A 23,044-nucleotide genomic window follows, 5' to 3' on the forward strand; every position below is an offset into this window, starting at 1 on the left:
CGAAAGTATCCTCAACGAGAACACCCCCGACTCGGGAGATATATCGGTGCTTGATGGATCACCGTGGCCGCAACATAATGGAATTCAAATACCAAACAAGAACCTGGAAGCACATTTGGTGTGCAGTGCATAGTTCATTACTGGCAACAGCAGCGAGATCGATGTGGTATATTCTTATAAACCGTAAACTTGTGACCAGGAGTCGTATACATATAATACATATGCTCGATTCTCCTCTTTACACAAACTGTGTACTGTTAGTAACGGAAGAACATGGTTTTGTGTGTTGCAGCGAGGGACGCCTCGATGCTGATGCGTCGAATACTGGCCTTCCTTCAGCGCACTAAATACACAGAAAACACATCGGATGTACTTTCTCTACCGGGCAAGACATTTTTTCCCCAAACAAAAGACGTTATACGGTCAATTGGATCGCTGGACATGTGACGAAATATTTGTTTTCGTACGATATTAAGTCCATGATGAATTATTGAATGTATTTACAAGAACAACAAGAGCTCATACACGACTTACTTTTCCAATTTTTTAAGAAGTGTTTTTCACAACCTGCGCCACAGCTGGGGTGTCCCAGAAATGAGAAGACTCATGCAGCAGAACGAGTAGAGACAGTAGTGGTCGGTTCAAATATATTGGCATATTGCACACTGACAAGACTACTGGTCACCACCTGTTGGCGCCAGTTATGACTGGATTATGTTCACGTGATTAAAAAAAAGATGATGGTAAACACCGAAACCGCCCCAGATAGTGGTCCTTCGAATGGTCGACGCACAAGAAATACATGCCCCCCAAAATGGCAGATATGGTGAAGATTATACGGCTGGCCAGATTCGTAATGCGACACCGCGTGCTGCGGGGATTGTGATGCAGATGATAACTTCGTTTTCACTCCCGCCCGTGACTAGGATTGTCATTTACTATATTTATGTAAAAAAAAGGCGGCCTTTATGTTGATTTGGTATCCAAATTGTTTTTGCTGTCTCGATACTTTTCTTATCCCTAGGACAGCGCAATTGTACGAATAAAGATTGTTTGTTTATCCTGCCTTCCTGTTCCATAAAAAAAATATTGACATGAAAAATGTATTTATGTAAGTAAGTAAAAACAAAAGTGGTGAAGAAGCAAAAAATTAAATGAAATAAAAAAGTAAGCAGGTGACCCTGGATTCGATTCCCAAAGGAAAGTGATCAATGCGACAGAATGTCAATCCTAAGGGCCCGAGTTTGATCCCCGACTGGGTCGGGGATTTTCTCCACCCAGGGACTGGGTGTTGTGTTGTCTTCATCATCATTTCATCCCTACCTAGCGCGCAGGTCGCCCAGTGTGGCGTCAAATGTAATAAGACCTGCACGAATGCGGCCGGACCTGCCCTGTGCGGGGCCTCCTGGACAATGACGCCAAATGCTCGGTTCTGCTTTACCTCACACTTCGAATTCCTTTTCAGGCAAATAATGAAACCCACCAACCGGCAGCGGCATGCATCATGGGGTGCCGCATAAGTTATTCACACCCAAATATGGAATGTAACTTGAATCGATGAATGTGTTGAACCCCACACCCATAGGTGTCTATGGGCGTGTTTATGGACACAGTGGCAAAGTCCCGCATGGAACCCGCACTCAAAGAAAAGAAGCATGTCATCATCAGTCAAAAGTAGAATGCTGCACCTCGTTTTCTTCAGCATTGCATCGCGGGACAACCCAGGTGGTCTGTAATAAAAGGTTGGGTCCAGAGAGTATGTGGCCATGCGAAAATCTGGAACTTTTCAAAAACATCTGGAAGCAACCGCACGTCGGTATCCATGTACAGTCCTGCTATTCAACCATATTTAGAATGTTGAATTTCCACTACATATTAACGGCATGGGCCGGCCGGTGTGGCCGTGCGGTTAAAGGCGCTTCAGTCTGGAACCGCGTGACCGCTACGGTCGCAGGTTCGAATACGGCCTCGGGCATGGATGTGTGTGATGTCCTTAGGTTAGTTAGGTTTAACTAGTTCTAAGTTCTAGGCGACTGATGACCTCAGAAGTTAAGTCGCATAGTGCTCAGAGCCATTTGAACCATTAACGGCATGCTCATAATATGCACTAGTTACGGCATCGCCTGTAAGAGTGCAGCTAAATTCAGATATGTCAGGTAGCCTGGTTTCGTCGAGTTTCGCCTTTCCTAGTCGCTGAACTTTTCCTTCAAAAATGGTTCAAATGGCTCTGAGCGCTATGGGACTTAACATCTATGGTCATCAGTCCCCTAGAACTTAGAACTACTTAAACCTAACTAACCTAAGGACATCACACAACACCCAGTCATCACGAGGCAGAGAATATCTCTGACCCCGCCGGGAATCGAACCCGGGAACCCGGGCGCGGGAAGCGAGAACGCTACCAAACGACCTCGAGCTGCGGACGAACTTTTCCTCATCAACTTTCTGCAGATTGTGTGATATGCGTATTCCTGCAAGGTAGAGTTTAAACGAGTTTCTGGTGTGGAACCTGCATAAAATGTAGCATGTCATTGAATCAGAGCGTAATTTTTGGCGTCTTCATTTGGAGAATAAAATGTATGGTATTTCTCACCACTCTTAGGCAGGACATTGACCTAATTTTTCTACCAATCAAAATTAAGCAGTTCCTGAACTAGAAAGTTTTCATTATCAAAGAACACGGGTATGTGTCGTGGTAAGTGATACATCAAGTTGCATATGTTATGAGATGCATCACAGATCTTCCCCGTAAGATGACAGTGATTCCTACGGGGAGTCCCAGCTTTCCTGTCCAACGACAGCCCACAAATATAACAGCTAACTTCATCATTGTATAATTTTTTATCCTCCTCTAATTCGGTCATGGGGAAGTTTGTGCTGAAAAGCCTATCAACATCCCACGAGAGATTTTCAAGCTCAGTGAGTAACCAAACCGCAATATTCTTCCCGACAAAAGATTCATAGTGGTTAAGACTTGAATCATATAAACATGCAACTTGGTACACTGCCGCATACGATTCGTGCTTTTGCATGCAGGTGGTATGTGAGTCTAGGGGGTACCCTTGCCTAGCGGGTGATAGGGGCAAGGAAACATTCAAAGTCTGCATATACAACCAACGGACATCATTCCTGGTCGTGAGCATTCTCGAATTTCATGAACTTGTTTTCTTCTGTATGCATAACAACATGTACCGGTTCCTTGGATTCACAGTCCTCCAGACGCCTTTTTAAACTCTTTTCTTCTGAAAAGTTATTTAGACACCTGAAGCAAATGTGTTTCTTATGTTCATGTTTCGACAATTGACTGTAAAGGGGGGGACATCTCTTTAATCCATATGAAATGCTGTTTATCGCCTTCCAACAATGGTAATGTGTTTACATGAAGATTACTCTCTCCTGCATTTTTCGAAAAATGAAGTAGTCCAATTACAGTATGCTTGTCCTGCTCATCTGGATTGCTTTTCTGCTTCTTCTTCAGACCATAAACGTGACCCCTATATTCCAAGATTTTGTCCTGAATCTTTGCGAGGAACTCTATACTATCAAAGTTACAATGTGTGTGAAATCCTATGGGACATAACTGCTAAGGTCATTAGTCCCTAAGCTTACACACTACTTAACCTAAATTATCCTAAGGACAAACACACACACACCCATGCCCGAGGGAGGACTCGAATCTCTGCAAGCACCAGCCGCACGCTCCATGACTGCAGCGCCTGAGACCGCTCGGCTAGTCCCGCGTGGCGTGTCAAAGTTATAACTTCCAAGAATATTAAGATCTATTCGGTATCGAGATGTGCGCTCTGGATCCTGATCCGTTTTTCATTCACATGTCAGAATTGACCATGAAAAACAAGTTTTATCCTGTTCGTTTTGGAATGTTAGTACATGCCTTCTTATCAGCTACATCCTTAGGGAGTTTGATATAACTGGACCCTCCATTTAAAGATCCATAGACATGATTATGGATGCTTTAGTTGGCTCTCTTACTTCCATCTCAGAAAACGCAACTAGATTCACGATACCAGTCGGCAATTGATGTACTCTGACATATAACGCCATTATCACCAAAGATGGAGTTCAGGCTTTCCTCCAGAGCGGCACCCTGCTCTTTGTGCGGGAGGGGTGAGCCCACTCGCAGCATAATACTGTGTTACGCTTAATGTCACCATATCGTGGATAATCTAGGGCTCTAGCTCTGTCTCCAGCACTGCGAGGCGTTTCTACACTACTGGCCATTAAAGTTGCTACACCAAGAAGAAATGCAGATGATAAACGGGTATTCATTGGACAAATATATTATACTAGAACTGACATGTAATTACATTTTCACGCGATTTGGGTGCATAGATCCTGAGACCTCCCCTCATGAACCATGGACCTTGCCATTGGTGGGGAGAATTGGGTGCCTCAACGATACAGACAAACGTGTGGTTCCTGAAGAGGGGCAGCAGCCTTTTCAGTAGTTGCAGGGGCAACAGTCTGGATGATTGACTGATCTGGCCTTGTAACACTAACCAAAGCGGCCTTGCTGTTGTGGTACTGCGAACGGCTGAAAGCAAGGGGAAACTACAGCCGTAATTTTTCCCGAGGGCATGCAGCTTTACTGTATGGTTAAATGATGATGGCGTCCTCTTGGGTAAAATATACCGGAGGTAAAATAGTCCCCCATTCGGATCTCCGGGCGGGGACTACTCAAGAGGACGTCGTTATCAGCCCTTAACCGGGCAGGTAGGTTAGAAAATTTAAAAAGGGAAATAGATAGGTTAAAGTTAGATACAGTGGGAATTAGTGAAGTTGGGTGGCAGGAGGAACAAGACTTCTGGTCAGGTGAATACAGGGTTATAAATACAAAATCAAAGGGGTAATGCAGGAGTTGGTTTAATAATGAATGAAAACATAGGAGTGCGGGTAAGCTACTACAAACAGCATAGTGAACGCATTATTGTGGCCAAGATAGACACGAAGCCCATGCCTACTACAGTAGTACAAGTTTATATGCCAACTAGCTCTGCAGATGACGAAGAAATTGAAGAAATGTATGATGAGATAAAATAAATTATTCAGGTAGTGAAGGGAGACGAAAATTTAGTAGTCATGGGTGACTGGAATTCGAGAGTAGGAAAAGGGAGAGAAGGAAACAAAGTAGGTGAATATGGATTGGGGCTAAGAAATGAAAGAGGAAGCCGTCTGGTAGAATTTTGCACAGAGCATAACTTAATCATAGCTAACACTTGGTTCAAGAATCATAAAAGAAGGTTGTATACATGGAAGAATCCTGGAGATACTAAAAGGTATCAGATAGATTATATAATGGTAAGACAGAGATTTAGGAACCAGGTTTTAAATTGTAGAACATTTCCAGGGGCAGATGTGGACTCTGACAACAATCTGTTGGTTATGAACTGTAGATTAAAACTGAAGAAATTGCAAAAAAAGTGGGAGTTTAAAGAGATGGGACCTGGATAAACTGAATAAACCAGAGGTTGTACAGAGTTTCAGGGACAGCATAAGGGAACAATTGACAGGAATGGGGGAAAGAAATACAGTAGAAGACGAATGGGTAGCTCTGAGGGATGAAATAGTGACGGCAGCAGAGGATCAAGTAGGTAAAAAGACGAGGGCTAGTAGAAATCCTTGGGTAACAGAAGAAATATTGAATTTAATTGATGAAAGGATAAAATATAAAAATGCAGTAGATGAAGCAGGCAGAAAGGAATGCAAACGTCTCAAAAATGAGATCGACAGGAAGTGCAAAATGGCTAAGCAGGCATGGCTAGAGGACAAATGTAAGGATGTAGAAGCTTATCTCACTAGGGGCAAGATAGATACAGCCTACAGGAAAATTAAAGAGACCTTTGGAGAAAAGAGAGCCACTTGTATGAATATCAAGAGCTCAGATGGAAACCCAGTTCTAACCACAGAAAGGAAAGCAGAAAGGTGGAAGGACTATATGGAGGGTCTATACAAGGGCGATGTACTTGAGGACAATATTATGCAAGTGGAAGATGATGTAGATGAAGATGAAATGGGAGATACGATACTGCGTGAAGAGTTTGACAGAGCACTGAAAGACCTGAGCCGAAACAAGACCCCGGCAGTAGACAACATTCCATTAGAACTATTGACGGCCTTGGGAGAGACAGTCCTGACAAAACTCTACCATCTGGTGAGCAAGATGTACGAGACAGGCGAAATACCCTCAGACTTCAAGAAGAATATAATAATTCCAATCCCAAAGAAAGCAGGTGTTGACAGATGTGAAAATTACCGAACTATCAGTTTAATAAGTCATAGCTGCAAAATACTAACGCGAATTCTTTACAGACGAATGGAAAAACTGGTAGAAGCCGACCTCGGGGAAGATCACTTTGGATTCCGTAGAAATGTTGGAACACGTGAGGCAATACTGACCTTACGACTTATCTTAGAAGAAAGATTAAGGAAAGGCACACCTACGTTTCTAGCATTTGTAGACTTAGAGAAAGCTTTTGACAATGTTGACTGGAATGCTCGCTTTCAAATTCTGAAGGTGGCAGGGGTAAAATACAGGGAGCGAAAGGCTATTTACAATTTGTACAGAAACCAGATGGCAGTTATAAGAGTCGAGGGGGATGAAAGGGAAGCAGTGGTTGAGAAGGGAGTGAGGCAGGGTTGTAGCCCATCCCCGATGTTATTCAATCTGTATACTGAGCAAGCAGTAAAGGAAACAAAAGAAAAAATTTGGAGGAGGAATTAAAATCCATGGAGAAGAATTAAAACTTTGATGTTCGCCGATGACATTGTAATTCTGTCAGAGACAGCAAAGGACTTGGAAGAGCAGTTGAACGGAATGGACAGTGTCTTGAAAGGAGGGTATCAGATGAACATCAACAAAAGCAAAACGAGGATAATGGAATGTAGTCGAGTTAAGTCGGGTGATGCTGAGGGAATTAGATTAGGAAATGAGACACTTAAGGTACTAAAGGAGATTTGCTATTTGGGGAGCAAACTAACTGATGATGGTCGAAGTAGAGAGGATATAAAATGTAGACTGGCAATGGCAAGGAAAGCGTTTCTGAAGAAGAGAAATTTGTTAACATCGAGTATAGATTTAAGTGTCAGGAAGTCGTTTCTGAAAGTATTTGTATGGAGTGTAGCCATGTATGGAAGTGAAACATGGACAATAAATAGTTTGGACAAGAAGAGAATAGAAGCTTTCGAAATGTGGTGCTACAGAAGAATGTTGAAGATTAGATGGGTAGATCACGTAACTAATGAGGAGGTATTGAATAGGATTGGGGAGAAGAGAAGTTTGTGGCACAACTTCACTAGAAGAAGGGATCGGTTGGTAGGACATGTCTTGAGGCATCAAGGGATCACAAATTTAGCACTGGAGGGTAGCGTGGAGGTTAAAAATCGTAGAGGGACACCAAGAGATGAATGATGAATACACTAAGCAGATTCAGAAGGATATATGTTGCAGTAGGTACTGGGTGATGAAGGAGGTTACACAGGATAGATTATCATGGAGAGCTGCATCAAACCAGTCTCAGGACTGAAGACCACAACAACAACAACAGATCCTGAGAAATCAGTACCCAGAACAACCACCTCTGGCCGTATAATGGCCTTGATACACCTGGGCATTGAGTCAAACAGAGCTTGGATGGTGTGTAGAGGTACAGCTGCCCATGCAGCTTCAACACGATACCACAGCTCATCAAGAGTAGTTGCTCGGCCACTATTAACTAGTCGTTTTCAATTGGTGAGAGATCTGGAGAATGTGCTGTCCAGGGCAGCTGTCGAACATTTTCTGTATCCATAAACGCCTGTACAGGACCTACAACATGTGGTCGTGCATTATCCTGCTGAAATGTAGGGTTTCGCAGGGATCGAATGAAGGGTACAGCCACGGGTCTTAACACATCTGAAATGTAACGTTCACTGTTCAAAGTGCCGTCAATGCGAACAAGAGGTGACAGAGACATGTAACCAATGGCACCCCATACCATCACGCTGGGTGATACGCCAGTATGGCGAAGACCAATACACGCGTCCAATGTGCGTTCACCGCGATGTCGCCAAACACGGATGCGACCATCATGATGCTGTAAACAGAACCTGGATTCATCCGAAAAAATGACGTTTTGCCATTCTTGCACCCAGGTTCGTCGTTGAGTACACCATCGCAGACGCTCCTGTCTGTGATGCAGCTTCATGGGTAACCGCAGCCATGGTCTCCGAGCTGATAGTCCATGCTGCTGCAAACGTCGTCGAACTGTTCGTGCAGATGGTTGTTATCTTGCAAACGTCCCCATCTGTTGACTCAGTGACTCAGGGATCTAGACATGTCTGCACGATCCATTACAGCCATGTGGATAAGATGCCTGTCATCTCGACTGCTAGTCGACAAAAAGACGAAAACACATGATCTCATCTGGGGATGTGGGTGGACGTGGTTTGGGTGGGAGGTAATTAATTGTTTAGTTTAGTAAGTTGCATACCAATTTGATTTCAATTTGATATCAAAATTGCACTAGCACCTCCAGTTCCCTACTAGTGGCAACAGTGGATCCCTTCCAAATTCCTTTCTTTCCCGACAGATTGAAATGCCTTTATAGATGCAGCCCCTTTGGTTAAATGAAAAGAGGTGCGTCGAACGCAAGCCGAGCATCTCTTCGGAGAGTCCTGGAACTAAAAGGCATATAATAAATAAATCATAATCCAAATTCACCTATTTACGTTCGTGCATTATACAATTCTGGGACATTCTTTAGTGCAGCAAATGATCTCTCTTACCTTGCAAGAGGTGACAGACGTATATGTAAATGAGGAAATCTGGGAAAGTGTTAGTTTGAATAATTCGATATCCTTTCCATTTTCGCCACCACAAATCGTTCTGTCTTCTCTGTTAAACATAGATGTCTTTATTCCAAAAGCCTTACGGTAATAATCACGGTGTCCCAAAAAATTAAGATTCGGGCATTTCTGACCTCTTCCACAGCTTAAACGCAGACTGAAAGAAGACGAATGTAAAATGACTTTGGGAGGAAGGTTATATCTCCGTTTGGTGAAAACTCCGAGATGATTGTCGAATTAAATGGTTTATCGTTCTTTACGGACATTTTCAGAATAAACGAAGAACAAGAGCCTTCTTAAGTACTTCCAAGTAATGAGATTATACTTCGGCTTGGGGAAAGTGTTTCATCGTTCTTTATGGAAATTTTCAGAGCAAATGAAAAACGTGAGCCTTTTTCAGCTCCTCTTTCAGAAATCGGACACTCCTCCATCAAAATCCTGACTACGTCCTTGCTTTCGGCAGCGAGAGAGATGCGTTCTGTGTAACGAGCGTCAGCTTTCATGATATACAGATTTTCTATCAGACAAATGCCCAGGTACAATTTACGTGGGTTGAAACTTAAATAGTGGCAACTATTCATTCATAACCGATACAAAATAGTTACATGTTTGCACCTGTTTCTGTCCTTCAAAGTAGTCACCAGCGTTGTGTAGGACCCGTTGCCAGCGTTGTGGAAGGCGTAGCATATCGTTACCAGAGCCTCTTCTGTTAATGGCGCGAATGGAGCGGTCTACTGCCTGTCTAATCTCTGGAACAGTTCTGAAGCGAATGCCTCGAAGTGGTTCCTTCGTCTTTGTAATCAAAACAAAGTCATAAGGTCAGTTGGTGTTTAATCAATGTCCGTGATGCAGATGGAATGGCCTGACTCTGAGAATGACCATGAGATGGGTGAAGGTTTCATAGCAGGCGATGACGTAATCCCACCCGCACTGGTGACCGAATTTTCCCTCGTTTTCTGAGACTGTGTGCTTAACTTGGGGGTTCAAGATGTTCCTTAATGCGAACTTTGTTTGCATCTTAAACGGCGTTCTTATGGTCTCTAGGTAAAATTACTACATTACCCTCGTCACAGTGGAGCGTTCTGTCTGCTCCACGCTTGCGTCAAAGTGTTGAATCAGTTGTTCTTGGCTTGTCTCTCGCATAGTCTGAAGAAAAGAGCTTCCAGCTGGTTTGTACTTTAAGCCTCCCGTGTCGACATGTCCCTACGACACTGTTGCATAGCCGGCACACACCCCGCACTTAGCGACATCTCTGTCACTTTCTAGGAAAATTGTATTCTTGGACTTACTTAATATCCTACTGTGCAACAGCATTAACAACCTTCAAGAACTGCTCCTCTAGAGAGAGCTAAAGTGAAACGGGACGAACTGTAGCTCGAGCTGTAATACAGACGATTCACTGCGTCTACACCGCAACTGTGAAATGCACGGGGAAGAAACCTGAATGTATGACGCACTGAACATTAATGTTACTGTACATTTCTGAGCTTAGACGTAAAATTAAATGGAGAATAAACGTAGCTCTATTTAAGTCTAACATTGTAGACAATTAGATCTGTAAACAGAATCTAGTGACATTTACGTTCATGTGAAATCTAGTCTCATGGTCGTTGCAATTTTATCTCCTATGTTTTTAAGTGTATCCTGAAACCTTCGCAGAAAGAATTTAATTTTCATTAGCGTTCAATACTGAAAATCTCTGGAACAGTTATAAGGTATCACGAGGAAAGAAACACGTTACTGGAAGCTACCCCTGCTTCTAGACGGGAAACGCTAGAACAGGACGTACGCAGGAGGCGGCTCCGTATTACAGATTTACTAACAAATAAACCATCGCAAAAGTTACACTTAGATTTTGATAGTCTTTTAATACACTGCATTGTAGAGCAAAAGGAAAGATATATATGTTTTAAACGTGCACATACAGCCGTTAAGGAGGTCAAACACTCACTTGAAAAAAGTCGACTTTAAAAGTTCTGAATGAATACCGTCGGAACAGCAACAGATTTAAAAAGAACTTTCAATAAAAATTTTTAATGTACGGTACATGGTCTACTTATATTTGTGGAAAAAGCCATTTTTTTCTAAATCTCTTTCTCCCACTATTCTGTTTCTCGTTTCGGCATTTGACTAACAGCGAAACCTGAAGCACCATTAACAAGAAATTCAGTCAATATTATGAAATGGTAATCCAAAAAATAGCTCTTGTCATGTAATTGCAATTGTCCAATGTGCTTGGTGCGCAAAATCAGAGTGCATTCAGCGTTTTTGATCCTAACAATTCTGCACTTCTTCGTTACTATACACATTTATAGTAATGTTACAATAGTAAAGAAATAATGTACAAACAATTTCAAGTGTAAAGTAATTAAATCTGAAAAAGGTACAACTACGAAGGAAAGCAAAAAATATTCCAGTTGTAAAAGGAAAACACCAATACAACAAAAGATATTTTATGTTTCATAAAATTAATGAATTTTATGTATACATATATCTGGGAAAGAAACATTAATCAACCTAAGATGACAACCGGCATTGAAGCAGACACATATCGGGCGTGCGTACAGATATGTAGCGATATTTCCAGCTTATTTCTGACAAATGCGTACTTGCAATACCACTTCATCATATATGACTGAATCTAGTATTAACAATGTTGAAATGAAAAACCAATAGTGAAGGGGAGGGGATTTAGAAAAAGTGAATTTTTCCACGCCCGGGTTCCCGGGTTCGATTCCCGGCGGGGTCAGGGATTTTCTCTGCCTCGTGATGGCTGGGTGTTGTGTGCTGTCCTTAGGTTAGTTAGGTTTAAGTAGTTTTAAGTTCTAGGGGACTGATGACCATAGATGTTAAGTCCCATAGTGCTCAGAGCCATTTGACCCATTTTTTTGAATTTTTCGACAGATCTGAACGCACAGTTGTAACGTACATTAAAAACCATTGAATTTTTATTTGAATTTTTTTTCGTTTTTTTTGCAAGTATAAAAGAACTGTGTCTCTGATTTTGCTGTACACTACAACATATTCAAAGCAGATGAAGATCGAAGTATATCACTTGTTTAGATTTACTTGTAAGTTCAGAATTCTTAATACTAAAAGCTGAAAACGTGCCACGCGAATTAATAAAAAAGGTATGAGCCGTTATGATAAAATTACTTACGAGGTCTAATGTCTCACGTTACCTAAATGACATAATGCGTGTTCCAAGGTGCATTGAGGAGCACTATCAACGCACTCCCCAACGGAAGTGAAACTTAATAAATCTAGTTGCCACTGATAATAATTTACGTTCGGAGGGTGCTTGAAGACCCTAAAATCAAATTATTATAAATATAATTGTTAGGAAGCTCCAACAAGAGTTATAAGTAAACCGAAGTGGAAGGATACTTAAAACAATAATTTCGGTCTCACATGTGGTAACTTGTTAGAGTATCTTAGTTTACCATCAGTTATACGCCTAGTGCCTCACTCAGCTGAAATCCCTGTACCAGTTTTCAAAGTAATACCCTCTTCAGAAATACAGGAATACGAGTCTGGTGAAGATCGAACTGGCCTCAATGACAACAGTTTTGCTACTGAAGACAATTCCGTTCATAAGGACTTTGAGAAGCATGAGTCGACCGATTTGCCACGACATTTGAGACTACCCGAAAAAGCTTCGGAACTGTTACCACCAGGACTGCACTAGTTAAACTTGCCTGAAAAAGGTACTAAGGTGTCCTACTTGCGCCTTAACGGAAAAATTTTGGGAATTTCAGTCTATAACGCAACTGATGATGAGGCTGTTTATCGAAAGCTCAAAGCAGAGCTTGAAGTGCTTGAAGCGCAGTGGAAACTGGCGCAATCCCCATAGCCCATTCAGTTTGTTTGTGTGAGGAACATGAATAGATGCGGAAATTCATTGATCTGTAGCAATATAAACACTCCAGAAGAAGCTATAAGCGAAAATTTTACTTTAATAGGTTTGTTTACCGTTTGATAATGAAACGGTGCTATTTGTATGAACACAATTTAACTTGCAATAACTATATGTAGCCTTTATATGAATAAAACTATTCCTTGCGAACAGTAGGTCTCTATTTGGTAAGTTTTGCCTTGATATGCTCATTTTTTGTGACTTTTGAGTCAAAGATATGGTGTCCCGTAAATTAGAAAGTGAAAATTAAATGTCTGAAGATGGCCTTGTAAGCCGAAATCGGGTTAACACAATAAAAGTAATACTGTGGAACAAAATCAAACTGGTGCTTTTCATTTATTAAGAAATTGAAATTCTACCCAAAAAACGGCCGTTATTTTTGGATTCAGAAGCCACAAGTTAGGCAACAACAAGTCACAGATCTCAGACAGACTGCTGGTCTCCAGTGTTATGATACCAAGAAATAATAACAATAGTCAATGTGGCCGATTACAGAGTCGAGAACAAAATTAAGCTGTTGCATGTAATGCAATTCTAATTGCATTGCGGTACTCACGGTTCACCTTTCCGTGTTGTAGCTAGTTATATGAAACACACATTATCAGCTGGCTCTCATTTAGTACAAATATATATACTGTTCGCTCCTCCTTCTTTCCTTCCAACCTCTGGTGCGAAAACGCACGCCGATTTTGCATAATATTATTCTCATTCAAGGGCCAATACTTGCGTCAGTGATACACTCGAAAGGACTTTTAAAGCAGCATCGTAGCTGATGTTTATCAGCGTTCAAAAAATCATCTCAATTTTTTTTCGGCCAGTAAACCCCAATGTTTCAAAAAATCGAATTCACACGTATAAAACGGCTTCAAAGGTCTCATTGCGCCCCAAATGAGTTAATGTGTTATTTGAAGCACGTAAACAATAAAACGCTTAGCAACCGTATGAAATTGGGCTTAAATTTTGTTGTAAGTCGTTAAGTACTCCTATCATGAAACACTGGAAGAATATAAAATGCGTGGCACACAAATGCAGACTTCATAGTTTATTTGGAGCTGTTTCGGTCGTAAATTGTGTTCACGGTCGTTTTAAAACAAATAAGCAGCGAGCATTACGTACACATTACATTGCAGATTAATTTTTCGATGACCGTAAACATAGTTTATGACAGAATCAGATCGTAATAAAATCTAAAATATAAAATCAGTCAAGCATTTTAGAAAGTATTTACTAGCTGATAACTGCTGCAACGAAATGTTTAAATCACTGAAAGAATAGATTCAACGTAAACTGCGCTCCATTTGAAGCGAAAGCTAGTTGTTCACGAATTTCACCGTTTATGACATTATATCTTCTGAGCTAAGTGTCACACAGTTATATAATTTTGCGGGTACATTCTGCAATTTATGTAGATAGTGTCTGTAAAGTGTTTTGCAACTAGAGTAATAGTAAAGAAGTAATAAACTGAAACGTCAAGTGTGATTTTGAAGTTTTCGTGTACGGTATTTTTTAGCAAAAGCTCTGAGAGATATTCAAAGGAAAAGAAACGAAAGAGCTCCGTGAGTATAACTGAAGCCTCTGTTCTCCTCTGTGTCCTTGAGTTACTAATCCAAGTTGGAGCGCTCCCTTTGAGATGTTTTTCAGCGGACCAAACACATGGAAGTCGCAGGGGCACATGACCGGGCTGTAGGGCGGATGCCCAAGCTGCTAGCATTTGAACTCTGCCATTACACTTTGTGTGACCTTGAAGACGTGTGAATGCTCGTTATCGTTGAGCAGAACCACTCCTTCCGTCGGAAACCCAGGCCGTTTGCTCTTGATGGACTTGCGTAGACTACGGAATGTCTCACAATACACGCCATTGTTAATGGTTTTCCGTGCTCGATGAATTCGACGAGTATCGAACCTCGGACGTCGAAAAGACGGCGAAATTCACGTCGCCTCTTGAGGCCACCACGTTGAATCTTTTAGGGGGGTTGATGACGCAGGCTTCTTTTGCCTAGATGTCTCAATATGTTATCGTTAACCCGCGTATGCAAACTTGATACGCTTTGTTTGTCACGACGCTTCGTACCTTTCAATTTGAACACTGCTTGCAGTTTGTCACACATTTAAATGTTTAACACGTCATAACCCTGACGTAGTTTTGCCGATTCGTTCAGTGACATAAGTGGATACTGCCTGCAAACTGTGATGAGGATAGAGTTGATGGCATAGAATTCATAAATGGAAATGTCATGCCTGATGCGTAAGTTTGCCTGCATGAACAGCGAAAATGTAGTAAGCGATGAACATTTTTCCTTCAATAATTTCGTGAGCAGAAAGAGACCTAAAGAATGGTAAATATTTGAAATTATGTCTAAAGTTTGTTGAAAGTTGCTAAGTGCTCTCATTCTCAAGATCTGGATTTGTATCGTCCAGGTATTAGTGAGCTGTCACCTACACTGCTTCAAGACAAGCACGCAGTTTCTAACTGTAATACTTTTCTTATTTTGTTCAACTCTTAAAATAAAATGCTATCTCTTAAGTTTAGTAATTCAATATTTTTAAATTTTAAATCCGGCCGGGCTGAGTGGACGCGCGGTTAGAGACGCCATGTCACGGCTTGCGCGGCCCCTCCCGCTGGAGATTTGAGTCCTCTCTCGGGCATGATGGTGTGCGTTGTTCTTAGCATAAGTTAGTTTAAGTAGTGTTTAAATCTAGGGACCAATAACCGCAGCAGTTTGCTCCATTAGCAACTCACAAGCACATTATCACATTTTAAATCCGTTTATCATCTACGAGAAAAATTTAAAACCAAGTTTTGTTTTCCTTGGAAAACGTTAGACAGCCAATCTGCAACAGGCACTGGATTCCGATTTAACGGTTAGCTACGTAGTCAAATTATGTCCACTTTCAAGACAGTCTATCTTGTTTCCTCTTCAAGCCAAGTTTACTATGATATTTGACCTGTGTTTCAGCTATACGGTGGTCAAATCATTGTTCAGCCAAACATATTCTTAGTTCGAATATAATAATATACTTTCTTGAGACTGAGATGCTTATATCCACGAACCAGCATGGTTTTCGAAAGCATCGCTTGTGTGAAACTCAGCTTGCCTATTTCTCTCAAGATATACTTCGAACAACGGTTGAGGGGCAACAGGCAGATTCAACATTTCTACATTTCCGGAAGGCATTTGACATGGTGCACCATTACAGGCTGTTAATGAAGGTACGAGCATACGGAATAAGTTCGCAGACATGTGAGTGGATTGAAGACATTTTAAGTAATATAACACCGCGAGAGCTGATCAGAGACAAGGGTATCGCCAGGAGCGCCGCAGGGAAGTGCAATGGGCCCGCTGCTGTTCTCTATACGTATACATAAATGATGTGCAGGACAGGGTCGGCAGCAATATGCTGTTGTTTGCTGATACTGTAGTGTACGGTAAGGTGTCGAATTTGAGTGACTGTAGAATGCTACAACATAGATAAAATTTCCGGTTAGTGTGATAAATGGTAGCCAGCTCTAAATGTGGAAAAATGAAAGCTAATGGGGATGAATAGAAAGAACAAGCCTGTTATGTTCAGATACAGAATTACTAGTGTCCTGCTTAACACAGTCAAGTCGTTTAAATATCTGGGCGTAACGTTACAAAGCGATATGTAATGGCAGGAGCTAGTGAGAACTGTGGTAGGAAAGGCGAATCGTTGACTTCGATTTATTGGGAGAATTTTAGGAAAGAGTGGTTCACCTATAAAGGAGACAACTATTGCGACCTATTCTTGAGTACTACTCGAATGTTTGGGATTCGCGCCAGTCTGGATTGAAGAAAGCCATCGAAGCAATTCAGAGGCGGGCTGCTAGATTTGATACCGGCATGTTCTAACAAGACGTAAGTGTTACGGAGATGCTTCGGGAACTCAAATGGAAATCCCTGGAGGGAAGACGACGTTGTTTTCGAGAAACACTATTGAGAAAATTTAGAGAACCAGCATTTGAAACTGACTGCCGAACGATTCTACTGTCGCCAAAATACATTCCGCGTGAGGACCACGAAAATAACATGCGAGAAATTATAGATAGTCGTTTTTCCTTCGCTGTATTTGCGAGTGGAACAGGAAAGGAAATTACTAGTAGTGGCACAAGATGTCCTCCGCCATCCACAGTACGGCGGCTTGCGGAGTATCTGTGTACTTGTAGATACACTGATCTAGCTGCTGATTGAGTAAAAATTGCCCGCCACGATTTCCACTCCTGTACCAATCTCTTCCTCTCTCAATATCACGGATATCCAACATCCTCGAGTAAGCGCTATTTACCATACCAGAGAAGCGTAGTCTTAAGTGCTGGTTAGATAACTGTAAGTTCTTCCACGCTCAAGTGTAACACCAATGGCACATCTTGTAGTGGAACTTTAAAGCGACGCAAAAGGATGTGGAAGTTAATATTTACTTACATCCACGTACAAGTTACGGAGATGCAAGTCTTCTTAGGAAAAGTAAATTATTACTTAAAGTTCATAATACAAGTGTCTGAGATTGCTGCATCACTAAATTCTGTAATTTACGCATAAAAAGCGGACGATTCGTTGTGATAACCGTCTGTCAGGTAGCGTTTCATGCCTTAAAAGCAGCTCTTAAAAGGCTCCCTGTCTAGACTTTTTTATCCCGCCAAACATATCATCTTTGACGCCGATATCTCACAAAGTGGCACGGGGTTTTTCTTTTCTACAAAAATTCTGATGGGTATGAACAAGACACTGATTGACACCAAATCAAATCTACTATAACGAAACTGACAACGAAGCACCGCTTTATTTTTTGGATTAAAAATTTACAATTAACCACCGATCGCACATCCCTTGTTGCTCCTCTTGGGTCCAGATCCAAACCCTCACTATAATATTCATTACCCCCAACGTCTCAACGTGAGAAAATCCCATCTCACCATAGGCTCAGACCTCTCATTTCATTCTTTGGAATCCGCTTGTCTTCATATCAACAGCACCTCCAGCGAAACTGTTCATGGATTCACGATCAACCTAGAGATCTTCGCAAAAGCAGTCAGTGATGATTGTCCATTCCGCCAAGTACGACATTTTATTACCAACGATTGGCCCACACGTCTTTTTCCCAAACCATCTGCAGAACTGCACAATCTCTCCAGCGTCAGTTTCAAGTCATTAACGTAGTCATCGTTGGCGTCCTGGAAAATAAAGGTGGCAGGTTGGTCGTACTACGATTACATTTTCACCTAAAAGTAGAAATTGCAACCCACGATCTCAATTATTTGCTGAGTATATTCCAGTCTCTGTCTTCCTCTACGGTTGTTACACTCTACAGCTCCAGACGTTTGAGCGTGATAGAGAAGCTAGAAAATCTGAAAAGGGAAATGCTAAGACTCACTCTAGATATACAGTGGTCAGTGAAGTTAAATGGAAAGGAGACAAGGATTTTTGGTCATATAAGTATAGGGTAATATCAACAGCAGCAGAAAATGCTGTAATGGGAGCACAAGTCATTGCGAATAGGAAAGTAGGGCAGGCAGTGAGTTACTGTGAACATTTCAGTGATAGGGTTGTTCTTATGACAAACGACAGCAAACCAATACCGACAACGATAGTTCAGGTTTACATGCCGACGACGCAAGCAGAAGATGAAGAGAGGGAGAGACAGTATATAGGATACTGTGAGGGTGAATTCAGTACGTAAAGAGAGATGAAAATCTAATAGCAATGGGGGTTTTGATTGCGTTTGTATGTGGAGGTGTAGACGAGTGCATTACGAGGAAATAAGGGATTGACAGCAGGAAGGAGAGAGAAGTAAGACTAATTGAGTTCTGCAACAAATTTCAGCAATTATTAGCGAATAATCTATTCAAGAATCACAACACAAGGAGAAGATATATTTGAGATAAGACCAGAGATGCGGGAAGGTTCAATTAGAAAACATCATGGTCAGGCAGAGATTCCTAAATCAGATATTGCATTATAAGGTGTACCCAGGAGAAGGTATAAACTCAGATCACAATTTACTGATGATGAAGAGTAGGCTGAATTTTAAGAGACTACTCAGGAGAATGAGAACGAAAAGAAGTGGGATACGAAAATACGGAGGAATGAAGAGAGATGCTTGGCATTCTCTGAGGCTATAGATACTGCGACAGTGAATACCTCAGTGGTCAGTTCAGTTGAAGAACAAACGACAACTCTTGAATGGGAAATCACAGGAATTGGAAAGAAAAAATATAGTTACAAGGAAGGTAACTGCGAAGAAATCATGCGTAACACAAGAAATACTTCGGTCGATCGTCGAAAGAAGGAAGTACAAAAAAATGTTCAAATACCTTCCGGAATACATAAATACATGTCAGGAGTGAAATAAATAGGAAATTCAGGAAGCTAAGGCGAAACCGCTACATGAAGGGTGTAAAGAAATGATTGTCGGAAGGACTGGCTCAGCATATAGAAAAGTCAAATGAACCTTCAGTGAAATTAAAAGCAAGGGTGGTAACATTAAGAGTGCAACAGGAAGTCCACTGATAAATGTGGAGGAGGGGACAGATTGGTGGAAAGAGAACTCTGAAGACGGGGAGAGCTTGTCTGATGAAGTGACAGGAGAAGAAACAGAAGTCGATAGGGATGAGGGGGTCAAGCACTAGAGTCAGTATTTAACAGATCTCTGGCAGACTTGAAATTAAGTAAGGCAGAAGAGATAGATAACAAACGATCGAAATATGTAAAATCATTGTGGGAAGTGGCAATCAAACGACTATTCAAGTTGGTGTATAGAAACTATGAGACTGGTGGCGAACCGTCAGACTTTGGAAAAAAAATCATCCACACAATTCTGAAGTTAACCAGGGCAGATAAGTGCGAAAACTATCGCACAACCAACTTAACTGCTCATGCACTTACAAGGATATTATACAGAAGAATAGAAAGGAAACCTGAGAATCTGTTAGTTGACGATCAGTTCGGCTTTAGGAAAGGTAAAGGCAATAGATAAGAGGTTCTGAGCTTGGGTTGTTCATAGAAGCAAGACTGAAGAATTTGATAGGATTTTGGCGACCTAGAAAAACCGAAACCTGCAGTCTGAGGGCGTAACATTTGTTGATCATAGACGGAAATAAAAATATTAATTCTACACTTTCTGTATCACTGTCCGGTTCGCTATCATGTCACATCGTGTGAGAACTAGACCGTTCGAAAATGTAAAAAGGTGCAAAGTGTTCGAAATTCTGAACAGAACAGGAATAAGCTATAGGGAGAGAGGGGTAATATACTATGTGCGCTACAGTCAGGAACCACGCGACCGCTACGGTCGCAGGTTCGAATCCTGCCTCGGGCATGGATGTGTATGATGTCCTTAGGTTAGTTAGGTTTAAGTAGTTCTAAGTTCTAGGGGACTGATGACCTCAGAAGTTAAGTCCCATAGTACTCAGACCCATTTGAACCATTTTTTTGCAAGAACCAAGAGGGAACAATAAGACTGTAAGACCAAGAACAAAGTGTTTTGGCTAAAGAGAATGTAAGACGCGGATTACATTTCGTGCCTAGTTACCTTTTACGGAACTGAACAATATACCACTAAGAAATTGCTGCAGAAAAAGTACTGTGTTTACTACGTTGCACCAAGAAATAAACGAGCAGCCTGTAGCTATGTAAAGCCGGCCGTGGTGGCCGAGCGGTTCTAGGCGCTACAGTCAGGAACCGCGCGACCGCTACGGTCGCAGGTTCGAATCCTGCCTCGGGCATGGATGTGTGTGATGTCCTTAGGTTAGTTAGGTTTAATTAGTTCTAAGTTCTAGGGGACTGATGACCACAGATGTTAAGTCCCATAGTGCTCAGAGCCATTTGAACTACACTCCTGGAAATTGAAATAAGAACACCGTGAATTCATTGTCCCAGGAAGGGGAAACTTTATTGACACATTCCTGGGGTCAGATACATCACATGATAACACTGACAGGACCACAGGCACATAGACACAGGCAACAGAGCATGCACAATGTCAGCACTAGTACAGTGTATATCCACCTTTCGCAGCAATGCAGGCTGCTATTCTCCCATGGAGACGATCGTAGAGATGCTGGATGTAGTCCTGTGGAACGGCTTGCCATGCCATTTCCACCTGGCGCCTCAGTTGGACCAGCGTTCGTGCTGGACGTGCAGACCGCGTGAGACGACGCTTCATCCCGTCCCAAACATGCTCAATGGGGGACAGATCCGGAGATCTTGCTGGCCAGGGTAGCTGACTTACACCTTCTAGAGCACGTTGGGTGGCACGGGATACATGCGGACGTGCATTGTCCTGTTGGAACAGCAAGTTCCCTTGCCGGTCTAGGAATGGTAGAACGATGGGTTCGATGACAGTTTGGATGTACCGTGCACTATTCAGTGTCCCCTCGACGATCACCAGTGGTGTACGGCCAGTGTAGGAGATCGCTCCCCACACCATGATGCCGGGTGTTGGCCCTGTGTGCCTCGGTCGTATGCAGTCCTGATTGTGGCGCTCACCTGCACGGCGCCAAACACGCATACGACCATCACTGGCACCGAGGCAGAAGCGACTCTCATCGCTGAAGACGACACGTCTCCATTCGTCCCTCCATTCACGCCTGTCGCGACACCACTGGAGGCGGGCTGCACGATGTTGGGGCGTGAGCGGAAGACGGCCTAACGGTGTGCGGGACCGTAGCCCAGCTTCATGGAGACGGTTGCGAATGGTCCTCGCCGATACCCCAGGAGCAACAGTATCCCTAATTTGCTGGGAAGTGGCGGTGCGGTCCCCTACGGCACTGCGTAGGATCCTACGGTCTTGGCGTGCATCCGTGCGTCGCTGCGGTCCGGTCCCTGGTCGACGGGCACGTGCACCTTCCGCCGATCACTGGCGACAACATCGATGTACTGTGGAGACCTCACGCCCCACGTGTTGAGCAATTCGGCGGTACGTCCACCCGGCCTCCCGCATGCCCACTATACGCCCTCGCTCAAAGTCCGTCAACTGCACATACGGTTCACGTCCACGCTGTCGCGGCATGCTACCAGTGTTAAAGACTGCGATGGAGCTCCGTATGCCACGGCAAACTGGCTGACACTGACGGCGGCGGTGCACAAATGCCGCGCAGCTAGCGCCATTCGACGGCCAACACCGCGGTTCCTGGTGTGTCCGCTGTGCCGTGCGTGTGATCATTGCTTGTACAGCCCTCTCGCAGTGTCCGGAGCAAGTATGGTGGGTCTGACACACCGGTGTCAATGTGTTCTTTTTTCCATTTCCAGGAGTGTATGACACGTTAACCCTACAGTTCCGGAACGGTAGTCTCAACCTCACAAACGTGCGAAACAAATCTCTGGCGCTTTACATGCGAGCGATGATACGAAATTGTCAACAACGAAAGCATACCATAACATCAGCTCTGATAGAAGTACTTGTTCCGCCTTCGTACGAACCCCCGATAGCAGTAGACAACATTTCGCCTTCTCTTGCACACATTGCCTCATTTCTTGTTGATTATAGTTATGTTCGTCCGAAAGTATCCTCAACGAGAACACCCCCGACTCGGGAGATATATCGGTGCTTGATGGATCACCGTGGCCGCAACATAATGGAATACCTCTCCCGACTTACCTGTAGACATTTCCGTACAGTGTTTGCAGCTTGTTGCAGTGTTCGTAGACAACAGGAAGTTTCCGAAAGAAGAGCAAGTTGCCCAGGATGGGGAGAGTGGGTGGTCCGGGCACCCCAGTACGCAGCCGGCTGGCCCACAGGTATCCGGCCGCTGCGAGCAGCACGGCAGCCGCTCCGGCCACGATGACGCACAGTGTGGCCACGGCACTCATCTTTGACAGCCAACAAACAGAACTGGACGAACAGGCCATAGAAGTAAAGAGAGCGGCCTTCAGGTCGCACGAGCTATGCCAAGCTTCCCCCTCCTTCTAGGTACCCATTACGACTGAAGTGCTGATCGCATGACGCAAAACGTTTCGCAAGGTACCCAGGGAGTGTCGCACGGTACGCGGGGAGAGAAATTTCGTATCATTCGATGTGCCTTAAAAATACCGTTTCGCATTGACGCAGAAAAGCTACATCCGTTTCTGTAGTTAGTTTCTCAGAAAAAAACTTTTAGTATTCGCATGAAAAAATAAAATAAAATAAAATATAAAGCTGTTTTGGGATTTGCACGTATTCTCCGCTCTGCAGTCGTCCTCATTCGATTTTGAGGAAACCATTCGGTAAGAGAATATAATTTTTCAGCATCTTATAGCACATATTGCTGCTTGATAATGAACTTGTTTCTTTTTT

The 23,044-nt window shown here is 42.8% G+C and overlaps 1 protein-coding gene across 1 annotated transcript in view; it reads right to left on the reverse strand.

Annotated features, from left to right (window-relative positions):
• LOC126252360 (cytochrome P450 4C1-like) overlaps positions 1–22,581 on the reverse strand; it is a 182,009-nt gene extending 159,428 nt beyond the window's left edge. Inside the window, exon 1 of the mRNA XM_049953252.1 lies at positions 22,370–22,581. Within this exon, the coding sequence (XP_049809209.1) occupies positions 22,370–22,581 (212 nt within the window). The remainder of the gene's footprint in view (positions 1–22,369) is intronic.
• Between the last annotated feature and the right edge of the window lie 463 nt (positions 22,582–23,044).

This window comes from Schistocerca nitens, chromosome 4, assembly GCF_023898315.1.
Source record: "Schistocerca nitens isolate TAMUIC-IGC-003100 chromosome 4, iqSchNite1.1, whole genome shotgun sequence".
NCBI lineage: Eukaryota > Metazoa > Arthropoda > Insecta > Orthoptera > Acrididae > Schistocerca > Schistocerca nitens.